Source organism: Monodon monoceros, unplaced genomic scaffold (assembly GCF_005190385.1).
Source record: "Monodon monoceros isolate NGI ecotype Baffin Bay Population unplaced genomic scaffold, NGI_Narwhal_1 Super_Scaffold_4, whole genome shotgun sequence".
In the NCBI taxonomy this organism is placed as follows: domain Eukaryota; kingdom Metazoa; phylum Chordata; class Mammalia; order Artiodactyla; family Monodontidae; genus Monodon; species Monodon monoceros.
The window spans coordinates 54,150,751-54,162,642 of NW_021703781.1; the positions used below are offsets into that span (position 1 = coordinate 54,150,751).

The window sequence follows — 11,892 nt, forward strand, 5'->3', positions numbered from 1 at the left end:
CCTATGATTGGTATTCTAGGTAATTCCTCACCAAAAGCCGCTAGGAACTCTACTAATATTGAGGTGGGGGCTTTGCAGGTGAAGTTCTCCATCTACCTGAAATACCTACAAGCAATAGGATGGTGTTCGATATTCTTCATTATCTTTGGGTTTGTGCTCCATTCCGTGTCTTTTATTGGATCGAACCTCTGGCTCAGTGCTTGGACCCATGACTCTAAAACCTTCAATAGCACCAACTATCCAGCCTCTCAGAGGGACCTGAGAGTTGGTGTCTATGGAGCTCTGGGATTAGCACAAGGTATGTGTGACGGCTACGGCAGCCATCTCTGAGACACTCTGTCAGGTCCACGTCCTTTGCCTGGACTCATGAAAAATTTGCTATTATGTCCTGCACAAGTCTTCAGGGATCCCTGTGCATGGTGCTGACTAAACTGGTTCCATTTCCAGGTATATTTGTGCTCATAGCAAATCTCTGGAGTGTCTATGGTTCCGTCCACGCAGCAAGCACTCTTCACAGGCAGCTGCTGAACAATATCCTTCGAGTACCCATGAGTTTTTTTGACACAACACCCACTGGCCGGATAGTGAACAGGTTTGCTGGCGTAAGTATCTCAGGGGTTGTAAGACGTGTTTCTATGCTGAGGATCTTTTTATTTCTGACAGGGAAAGAATTCTCATGTGTCCCCAGGCAACACTGGGCAGTTCCAGTTTTTTGGTCCACTCAGCATGCAGATACTTCTTGAACACCTTGTGTGAGGTCCTAAGGATCCTGGGGTTACAGGGATGAACAACTCTTTCCCTTTAAGTAGCTCACCTTCTAGTGAGGGGGACGGCCAAGGAAGTAAGGGATTATGATAGGATATAGGAAACCCAGTAACAACGATGTGTACAGTGGCATTCTTGGAGTACAAAAGAGTGACAGAGAAAAGAGATACCAGCTCAACCTGGGTGATTGAGGGTGGGAAATGTCAGAAAAGGAGGGACTTAACTCATAGAAGTTAGCCAGGGAGACGGTGGGGGTAGGGGATGGGCGAGTGGCAGAAGCAGGATGTGAAGGATTGTTCTGCAGAGGGAAAAACACAAGTAAAAGCACTATCACTAGTGTGACAGTGAATAAAAGAGATAGCAGGACAATGCTTTGCTTGGTTGCCGCCTCCATCCCTGAATCTCCCATCTTTGATGCTTTAAAAATAAGTAAACAAGGTCTGGATTGTGGAATCCTATGATTTTAATGGGGTTCTCCATCGACTGCATATTCTGGGACCCTTAGCATTCATTCATTCAACATATATTGAGTACCTTCTATGAGCCAAGGACTGTACTAGGCATTGGGATGCTCAGTAAATGCTAAGATCATATAGATGGCTCTCTTCCATGGGCCAGACCAAAGTCGTTGATTCTTAATGAACATAAGGGGGAAATTTCAAGAACAGAGGAAACCAGACAATTCTGAATAACATTCAACTATCACCAACAGAATTTTCAGTCTTCTGTTTGTAGAAGAGGGTGCACATTTTAAAAAAAATGTCTGAGGAGCTCTGAGCCCTTATTTGTTTGGTCTTGGAGCAGACAAAGAAAGTCTAGCTCCCAGCCCACAGGCAGGTTCTGGGGACATGGTGACTGCTTCAAAAGTGGGCAGGCCCCCACTTGTCACCTTCCTGTGGAACAAAGATGGTGGGCATGATGTCACTGGAGACAAATGGGCTTTCTGCTCTTAAATAGAACCTAAAAAAGTACACAATTTTGGATGGGGAGATTTCTCACAGGAATTTTGCAAATGTTGCACACTCTTTTCCACTGTTGTTATATATATATAATTAATCTTCCGAAAAAGAGAACACAGAGATCTTACTGTGAGTTACTTAGGCAACAGTCATATTTTGCTAACTGCTTTTGCATGAAAAAGGAAACTGTCATTAGTTATACAGTATGTTTTGCGGAGGAGGTGGCTCAGACCATAAAGGAGAATTATACCTAGGGTCCTCTGGAGCTGATGACTGAGCCCTTAAGAGGAGATAAAGGAGGGGGTGGAGGAAGGAAAGATGGAGAATCTGTGCCAGGTAAGGGTCAAAATTAATCTGCATAGAACTAATAGCTGGTGAGGATTTCTTTTTTTCTTTCAACCCTGGACATATAGTTATTTGCATTCTGATGTGACTGAGCAAATTCGCTGCTAGAACCGAGAAGATGTAAAATGTCATAGGAATTCATTAGCACACCATCTCTCCTTCTTATGTGTCCCTAGGATATCTCCACGGTGGATGACACCCTCCCCACATCTTTGCGCAGCTGGATTTTGTGCTTCCTGGGCATCATCAGCACCCTGGTCATGATCTGCCTGGCCACTCCAGCCTTCATCATCGTCATCGTCCCTCTTGGCATCATTTATGTGTCTGTTCAGGTAGGTTTGGAAATGGCTAGGTTTCCTTCCTTCTCTACTCACAAAAGCCCAAGCTCCTTCCTGAGACTCTTCTCTTGTGTTTATTGCTAGTCACTCTCCCCTCTCCAGCATCTTCGTCATTGAGCCAGATAATAACATACCAAGGAGCCCGTAGGCCACTTTCTGAAGCTGAAGTGTCAGCACTGATGGGTGGGTGGAAGTTCACGGTCAATCTCACCTTAACTTCTGCCCCGCACCCCACAAGTGTAAGTGGGGCATATTTATGCTTGGATCCAAGACTACTTTGAGGTTGGCTCTGGACAAAGTCTTGAAGCTCTGTAAGACCCTTCACAATGGTAAGGTAATTGGTGGCTTCTAGAAGAGTTGTGCTAAGGCTGCTTCCTTGGTTGGCTTAGGATTATCTACTTGGAGATGTCCCTCAGCAGGAGCCCAGTCTCTTCTCATTTCAGGGCAGTTCTCCTTTCACTGGGATGTCTGTGGGTGGCTTAGGCTCAATTCCAGTGTGTTCTTGAGGACACAGCTTAAAAGCCAAGTCTCACAGAAAAACTGGAGCAAGTGTAAGGGGCTCCATGACCATGATAAAAACTGATGAGGGAAGGGAAGCTGTGGAGAGAATTCTTGTTCCACCATTTACCTTTGGGATGAATTGATCACCTTGAGAAAACAATTCTGAAGCCCTTCAGTCAAGGGCAGACTTGTGGCCTGTGGTAAGTTGACACCACCTGGTGTTTGTGTTGAGTTCCTCAGGAACATCGTCATCTTTGTCAGTAACAAACCAACAAATAAGAGGCAGGATCTGGGCTTCCCTGGTGGCGCAGTGGTTGAGAGTCTGCCTGCCGATGCAGGGGACACGGGTTCGTGCCCCGGTCCGGGAGGATCCCACGTGCTGCGGAGCGGATGGGCCCGTGAGCCGTGGATGCTGGGCCTGTGCGTCCGGAGCCTGTGCTCCGCAGCGGGGGAGGCCACAGCAGTGAGAGGCCCCTGTACCGCAAAAAAAAAAAAAACAAAAAAAAAACAGGATCTTTGAGGAAATTTCCAGGTATAACATTTTGAATTCTGACTCAAATGCCCAGTTCTTCCCTAGTTTCAACAAATCCTCTTGGAATCTAGTAGCACCACTAACCCACCCCACTGAACCTCCCCCTTCAGCCTGCGCTATTACATCCAGTTCCAGTTCTTAGACCCTCAGCATTCCACACACCTCCAAACGACCTTTACCTTCACACACTGTCAAAGCACAATTTTGGTCACTTACCTGATTATTCAATTTTTATCAAAACCTTGGCATACGTTTCTTGGACCATTTACTGCCCATATCCACTTTACACACCCCTCGGTTCCCAGCAGCATTTATAAAATCTTTTAGAGACTTTTCCTAACCACTACAAAACTGTCATTTAGACAATATGTGCAGATTCTTGGGACCATACGGATTAGGCTGACAAAACTCCTTACGTGGTTTGAAAATTCCAACCTCTAGGGCTGAGTGAGGTGTGGTGTCCGCGCTTTCGTGCTTCTCTGTTCCCTCCAACCCCAGATCTTCCCAGCATCCTCTTCCTCTGAGCCTCTCTCATTTCTCCTCTAGTCAGAGATGAGACCAGAGCCACTTCTCTGTTCAGATGTGAGCTGTGGCCTCAACGTAAATAATACTGGGTCACGGCCATGAAGGAAGAGGTACAGCGTATGTGATATGATTGTATGACTGAGTCTTCACTTTTTTGGGTCCAGATATTTTATGTGGCTACTTCCCGCCAGCTGAGACGACTGGACTCTGTCACCAGGTCCCCAATCTACTCTCACTTTAGTGAGACTGTGTCAGGTTTGTCTGTTATCCGTGCTTTTGAGCACCAGGAGCGATTTCTAAAGCACAATGAGATGGTGACGGACACCAACCAGAAATGTGTCTTTTCCTGGATTACCTCCAACAGGTGAGGCTGCCCCTGGATATTCACCCAAATATGTGCTTCGGGGTTCTGCAGTTTTGACATTAGCTGTGGGAGGGCAGGCATGGCCAGTGTTGTGAAATTCACTCTTGCCAAACACGCCTGTCATGTGAGTAGAGAGGAGAAAGCATGAACTTTGGAGTCAGAGACTGGGGGTCCCTTTGTCTGCTCTGCCACTTACCAAGCGGGGTGAATTGTCTTGACCCCTCTCAGGAAAATCTCATTTTCTTTGTTTGTACGATGGTTGGAACACAACCTACCTCATAGGCTTATTGAGGGAGTCACATGACATCTGTGAGCATTTGATAACCCAGGTACTGTTCACGTGCTGGGTGAACTGGATATTCTCTGTTTGCTTCCCTGAGAATGGATGTGGGATTCTCCATAGGCAGGACACTCTTTGTAGGGTGGTGAAAGAAGCAGAGGTTGGAGGGAGGAAAGCTGGGAAATTTTAGGCAAAATCAATGATGACAGAAATGAGAAGCTCACATCCTGTGAGATGAATCCAAAAAGGGTGAGCATTCTTGATTTCTCCAGCTTCATTAGACCCGGGCAAGAAGTCATGTGTCCTTGGAGGAGGAAGTGAAAACTCCTGAGTGGCTTCTACACTGTCTTGCGGTGTGAAGGGCAGGCTAATGATGCTTAGTATTATCTGGAACATGGAGAGGTCAGAAATTTGATTGTAAAGATTTTTTATATCTTAGATACTTTCCAAGAAGGAAACAGGCATAAGAGTCAATTTTCTGTTGGACCCCCCCATTGTAAAATATGTATCATATTTATTTGTACACGTGCTAGAATTATTCAAATTTAGTTAAATACATTTTACTGGGAAAGTCTGTTTTCATAAATTACATCAATCTACATACTATGCAGTTCTCTACAAAGCCCGACATACCTCCCTGTCATCAGCTCACACCTAATTTCCCTCCACCTCCAGCTTCTTCTCTACCCTTTTAAAAATCATGAAATCAGACAGGGTACATTGAACCTTCCTGTGATGATTTCTTTCTAACCTTACATTTGGATTCTTTATGCCATTGTTTCCCATGCCTAATCAAAAGAACTCACTTGGAACATTTGTTAAAATGCAGATTCCTGAAACCCATTCCCTGAATCTCCTGGGGAAGAGTCCAGGAATTTTTTGCATGAATTTGTGTATTTTTAACAATTGCCACCAGATGATTCTTAAGATTTGGCAAGTTTGGGAGACATTGGACTATAGGATTCCCTTAGTTTAGCAAACTCTTCTAGTATCCTTTAAAATGCAATTTATTTTCTAAAATCCAATTTAAAAGACTTTAGGAACACATGGCATAGTCAAATTGAGACACCTCCTAAGAATGCAGCCCTACCAACTCTGAGAATGTTCTACGAACACCTAGGTTGCTGGGTAAGGTAAGGAAGTGGACACCTTTCAGTGACACCTCTTTCTCTGGTTCTGTTGCCCTCCAGGTGGCTTGCAGTTCGTCTGGAGCTGATTGGGAACCTGATCGTCTTCTTTTCATCCTTGATGATGGTTATTTATAGAGATACCCTAAGTGGGGACACTGTGGGCTTTGTTCTCTCCAATGCACTCAGTGTGAGTCTGAAGGTTGGGAGTTTGGTTGAATTAATGCATTATTCTTAAATGGAGTCTCGGGTATACCGTGGAGTCTGTGCTCTTGATTCCTTTCTAGATCCAGAGGGACCAGGGGAGACTGAGGTTCAAACCCTAGCTCCATCTCTTACTAATTGTGTAACCCATGGACGGGCTCCTTTCCCTTTCTAAGTAGGTACCAGTGTCATCTGGGTAACTGGACATAAATTGTGTTGCCCTGGGTAGTTAAGGAAGCAATCTCAGATGATTATCTAATAGTTTCCTGTCTCTTTGCTTGATTATAATCAAAAGAGAAAATAAATGAGTTTCTATTATAATGCAGCAGTAACCAGAAAGTCTTCTGAACAAATAACTTCTATGTTTATTTTGTTAAATCACGGAATAATTGGAGTTAATTTTAATAAAGAATATAGAGTCTAATAGAACTATATAATGCATCCCCTGTTTGACTAAGAGATAGATATCAGACGTTATTTCCTACCACTCAGCCATTTTGCTACCACTGGCACTATGGTAAATGTTTAATGAATGATACTCATTTAATGAGTAATTTGGCCATCTTTTGTGGACTCTTTCTGAACTAATATACTGGGGGTCTGCACAGTTACCAGCAGGCTCTATATGGTGCTATTTTCAGTTGGCGTTAATAAGGCCCAAGGTGATCGTGGCGGGACACCCAAAAGGACTCTGTCATTTACCAGAATCACAGGGTTCCTTGTGCCACTGCCCTTTCATCCCCTCATTTCTAGGCTTATTAACCTAGGACAGATGGGGCAAAGAGTTGGAGAACTATTATACTGAACCAAAATAAAAACATTCAAATATCAACAATTCATATGGTCCAGGCTTCACCAAGTGGTTACTTGTAGTCCCCAGCCTCCTGTGCTCTCCCTCTCTCTAACCACCATGTGCTCTACAAAGATTCCCTGTGTGTATGTGCCAGGACTACATTTTTGCCTGAAAAAGCTTGCATGTGAGCAGCTTGCCTCTGAGTAACCCACGGATTCCCTGGACTCTGGCCCAGATCATGACAGTCATCTTCCTAGTGGTTAGATGTTATCTCTGTAATGGCAGGAAGGCACCTGGAGTTTATTGGGGTAACAGAGGACAGGGGTCCATGTGGATGTCCCACCCTGAGGGCTGGGTTCTCAGTGGAGCTGTTGTTGGGAGCAGAGGTGGCAGCTATTTGGAAGGCCTTCTCCTACCCTGTGTCTTTCCTTATGCTTCCCCATTGGTAGAATGCCACCCCTAACCCCTAAGGGCTTACAGGCAGGAGACCCACGGCCGGCCTCTCCAGCCTCAGCTTGGGCCCTAGGCCACTCCAAGCTAGTAGTGCCTTTCCTGTGAGCACCACACAGTTGAGCACTTAATTGTCCTCCCACCATTCAATGCACCGGCCTCATTCCCTCCCCCAAGGAGGTGTGGATTGTCTCTTATACTTCTCCTTGCTCTCTTGTAGAGCCCGGCATAGTGCTGGGTGCAGAGTAGGCACTAGACTGACCTTGTGGTTTAACTGGTTGGGTTGGTTTCTGAGCCTGAGATGATCCTTAGTCTTCCAGTTTTTCTGTAGATCACACAAACCCTGAACTGGCTAGTGAGGATGACGTCAGAAATAGAGACCAACATTGTGGCTGTTGAGCGAATAAATGAGTACATAAACGTGGAAAATGAGGTAAGGAGGAATCAGAAGCAGCCAGGGACAAGGCCAAAAAAAAAAAAAAAAAAAAAAAGCCACCGCTTTGAGAATGCATCTTCACCTTATCTAGAGATTTCACATGGGGTCATAAAGGTTCTCTGGAAGTTTCCCTTGCTCTAACTGAAAGAACCTAATTTCTTGAAACCTAAAATAGGTAATGGTTTGGGAGAAGTCAGGTCTTGGGATGCACCAAGTTAAATGGTGGCTTCATTCTGGAGATGCACAGAACCACCTCGTGGGATAGGGTTTCTTTAATTGAATAAGGTAGGAGCCTTCTGGAAGTACCAGTCTAGTTCAGTCTATTCAATGCAGATGCTCACCGGTGGCTGGCACACTGCTACCCTGTTCTGTGACATGAGTTCTGTGGGGACTGTTGAGCGAGTTGTCACTGTGTAAAGCACTTTTCCTCCTGTCGCCTTGCCAGGCACCATGGGTGACTGATAAGAGGCCTCCAGAAGGTTGGCCCAGCAAAGGGGAGATCCAGTTTAGCAACTACCAAGTACGGTATCGGCCTGAGCTGGATCTGGTACTGAAGGGGATCACTTGTGACATTAAGAGCACTGAGAAGGTAGGTGGAGCTGAAGAAAGGCCTGGGTGAGTCCTTGTGAACATAGAGGTGGAGAGCAGTGGACTCTGGGCTTTCATTAATCTGCTGGAAGTGAGAGGGTTGGGGCGCTTCCTCTGCCCTGGGGAGGTGTAGGGACACAGCGCCACCACCAGAGGGCAGGATATCCACACAGGATCAAACAGACTTAAGCCTGTAAGGGCTCTCTTGCTCAGCCCTCCCCTATCTCCCTGTCTGCACCCTCTCCTCCTGTGGCTGACTGGGCTCATTTCCTGTAAGCGCCAAGGCTTGTAGAGGGGAAGTCAGGAGGAAGCACCGGCCTGGGGAAGGAACTGGTGGGAACAGCTGTGTGCAGGTTTGTCCCTGCAGAGAGAATGGCCTAGTTCTCCCTCTGGTCTGCAAAGTCCTGGTATGGTTTTCTTATTCTCTGAGGACTTGGGGTCTGATGCAGGGCCGAAAATATGTCTGGGTACTGATGCTCAGGTCCAGGTCAGGGTCTGCTTCTCAGACCTGATGGCAGACCCAATCCTTCCCTTCTCCTCACTTTTAACAAGGATTTTTAAAAAATCTATAATTTCCAAGAATAACTGCAACAGATGTGTACATTTCCAGCAGTCAATGTAGATCTCAGCAAGCAACAAGTTAGGAGGTAGGATGGGAAAGCCATCCTTTTCTGACATCCAGGTACATTTTTCCCCACCAAAACCAAAATCAGTTTAACATCTTAGAGATGAAGTAGCCAGTCACTGTCTTTTTCCACCTGTGATTATGAATGTCCCTGGCTAAATTGCTGCCCTCAATAATTACATGCTGAACTAACATGCCAAGGAACTGTATTTACAGATTGGCGTGGTGGGCAGGACAGGAGCTGGGAAATCATCCTTGACAAACAGCCTTTTCAGAATCCTAGAGGCTGCAGGAGGCCAGATCACCATTGATGGGGTAGATATTGCTTCCATTGGGCTCCACGACCTCCGAGAGAAACTGACCATCATCCCCCAGGTAAGCTGTAGGACATACTGTCACATGTAGCTTGTTCTACAGGAAACATGTGCATGTTCTTCTTGATGTGTGTTCATTTGGTGGCGTCATTTCTGCTGTCTACCTGGGATACCTAAGCTAGTTCCCTGAGACACATTGCTTCCAGAACTTACAAAAATAAGCTTTACATTTTTTTGGTAATATGCTTGTGTGACTGTCAGTATCTGACCAGTAGGTGGCAGCAACACAGCAGAAGTCAAATGGAGCAGATGATATTTAGCATTTCTACAGCCCATCAAGGTTCGCAGGACCTTTGCAATCAGCATTAGCAGTTTTGCTGCTGAAGCTTGAAACTATTAAGCTTTGTACTCCCCATTTGATATGGTTAAAAGAGAGTGGAGGGAATTTGTGGCAATGTTTTGCCAATAAGCGGAATAGTTAGTGCATCAGCAAGAAAGTCTTCCCTGCAGCTTCCTCTCCAGACCCTTCCAAACAAGGACTGCCCTGGAGGCTCTCGGGGTATGTGGGTCCTCATCAGAACCTGTCCTCTGCTTGCTGCAGCCAAGTCTCTGGGGTGGCTTTGGTCTGCCTGGCGTTTGCTCCCTTTGTTACACTCTTTTCACCAGCCTCTTCAAGAGCGTAAGAAATTCTTCTCTTGTAACTAACTATATGACCCCTTCCCCTGCCTGCCCCGATCCCTCCACCTCCAAACCATGAGTTTTCATTTGGGGGTGTGGGACGTTCCTCTCATCTTTTTAAGGGATGCTAAGGCAAATTTGGAAATCCATAAATGAACTTCAGAATGAAAAACAACAACAAAACCAAGGACTCCTCTTAATGCTGTGTTTAGCTCCCCGTGTTTAGCTCAAAGCCTGCAGCGGGAAAATCTTGGAGAAGCTGGACCACTAACTAACCAGCTTTCTATCTCAGACCAGTTCTGCTCACTTCCTTGGCCACAAGGAATTACTGGTTCCTTTTCTTTTATAAAAGAAAATTTAAATATATATATGTGTATATGTATGTATATATATATATATATATATATATATAAAGCCAGATGTTTGTTTTATTTATTAAAATTTTTTTAAATTTTATTTTTGGCTGCATTGCTGCACAGGGGCTTTCTCTAATTGTGGTGAGCGGGGGCTACTCTTCATTGCGGTGTGTGGACTTCTCATTGCGGTGGCTTCTCTTGTTGTGGAGCACGGGCTCTAGGCGCGTGGGCTGCAGTAGTTGGTGGCTCGCGGGCTCAGTAGTTGTGGCTCGTGGGGTCTAGAGCGCAGGCTCAGTAGTTGTGGCACACGGGCTTAGTTGCTCCGCAGCATGTGGGATCTTCCCGGACCAGGGCTCGAACCCGTGTCCCCGCATTGGCAGGCGGATTCTTAACCACTGCACCACCAGGGAAGTCCCTACTTGTTCCTTTTCTAACATTAGCCCCAGTAACTCCCTCGTCCCTTGACTTGCAGGATCCCATCCTGTTCTCTGGGAGCCTGAGGATGAATCTAGACCCTTTCAACAACTACTCAGACGAGGAGATTTGGAAGGCCTTGGAGCTTGCTCACCTCAAATCTTTCGTGGATGGCCTGCAAGCTGGGTTGTCCTACGAAGTGACAGAAGGCGGTGACAACCTGAGGTAATGTTTCATAACCCACTTCCCCCACAGGCTGTGGAGGAGGCGAGGGGACCACTACTTTTGTTACTCATGCATGGTGGTGCCTGGCATCAAAGAATTTTCACTCTCCAGGTCTAATTCCTAATGCGTAAAACGAACCTGTTGTGAAAATTAAAATAGATGTGAATGTGCTTGGAAACTCTTGAAAACCTTTGTCAGTAAACATACCCTCACAGGACATTACAGACATGAGCTTGCAGATCCCACCGTTGTGCGGGTTTTCAGCTGCACTCTGGCTGAAAACAATCCCCATGCCTGGTCCAGCCCCAGAGAGTCTGATGTAATTGGTACGTGGCATTGCTGGAGATGGGAGTTCTAAAGGATCCCCAGGGGTTGTTACAGGCACCTCAGTTTGAGAAGCCCTGATCTAAGGAGCATGTGGATGATGGAGATGTGCTGTCCGCGGGGTCCTTGGAACACCATAAACCAGCACAAAGACTCTTTTGGCTTCACAGTTCTTGTTACCTTTTCAAAGTGTTTCCTCATATGTTGACACTTCACATTTTCTGTCAGTTAACAAGTTGGCCTGGCATTTTCCCTACAACAACCTCTTTTCTCCCTCCACACACTGATGGTCAGCTGTCAGTCAAAGCTGGTGGCTCAGGGGCCGGCCTTGCTGCAGCCCTGGTGCCTTCAGAGTGGTGGGCAGGGCATGCACCATTAGCAGTTGGAGCTCAGAAGGGAAGGCTCAGTAGCTCAATTAATGGACCCGCTGCTCTGGCTTCACCTGGGAGCTTGTTATAAATGCAGAATCTCAGGCTCTATCCTACTATTCAAAATCCGCCCTTTAGCAAGAGTCCCAGGTAATTTGTGTGCACATTACAGCATGAGATGCACTGCCTAGAAGGTTGAGTCTTAAGTAGGCTGCACGCTAGAATCACTCAGGAAACTTAAAGTCCCAGTGCCCAGGCTGTACCCCAGACCGGTTGAATCAGGGTCCCAGGTGATTTCAGTGTGTAGCCCCAGGGAACACTTGTGAGCCTTGGTAGAGAACACCAGCATGTTTGTTTTCCCTCAGCGACAGATCTAGGAAC

The 11,892-nt window shown here is 46.1% G+C and overlaps 1 protein-coding gene across 7 annotated transcripts in view; it reads left to right on the forward strand.

Moving 5' to 3' along the window:
• The window catches only part of ABCC2 (ATP binding cassette subfamily C member 2), a 100,162-nt gene that overhangs the window by 53,984 nt on the left and 34,286 nt on the right, over positions 1–11,892 (forward strand). For 5 of the 7 annotated variants that reach the window (XR_003797084.1, XM_029245761.1, XM_029245760.1 and 2 more), the window contains 9 exons: positions 79–298; positions 448–602; positions 2,246–2,401; positions 4,130–4,329; positions 5,800–5,926; positions 7,515–7,616; positions 8,065–8,208; positions 9,049–9,207; positions 10,653–10,819. Coding sequence is in view for 5 of the 7 variants with exons in the window: in XM_029245761.1 (XP_029101594.1) it covers positions 79–298; positions 448–602; positions 2,246–2,401; positions 4,130–4,329; positions 5,800–5,926; positions 7,515–7,616; positions 8,065–8,208; positions 9,049–9,207; positions 10,653–10,819 (1,430 nt within the window). In the remaining 2 variants the exon portion in view is untranslated. Of the gene's footprint in view, positions 1–78; positions 299–447; positions 603–2,245; positions 2,402–4,129; positions 4,330–5,799; positions 5,927–7,503; positions 7,675–8,064; positions 8,209–9,048; positions 9,208–10,652; positions 10,820–11,892 lie in introns of those variants that run through there. The other 2 variants (XR_003797085.1, XM_029245763.1) reach the window with 2 other exon arrangements.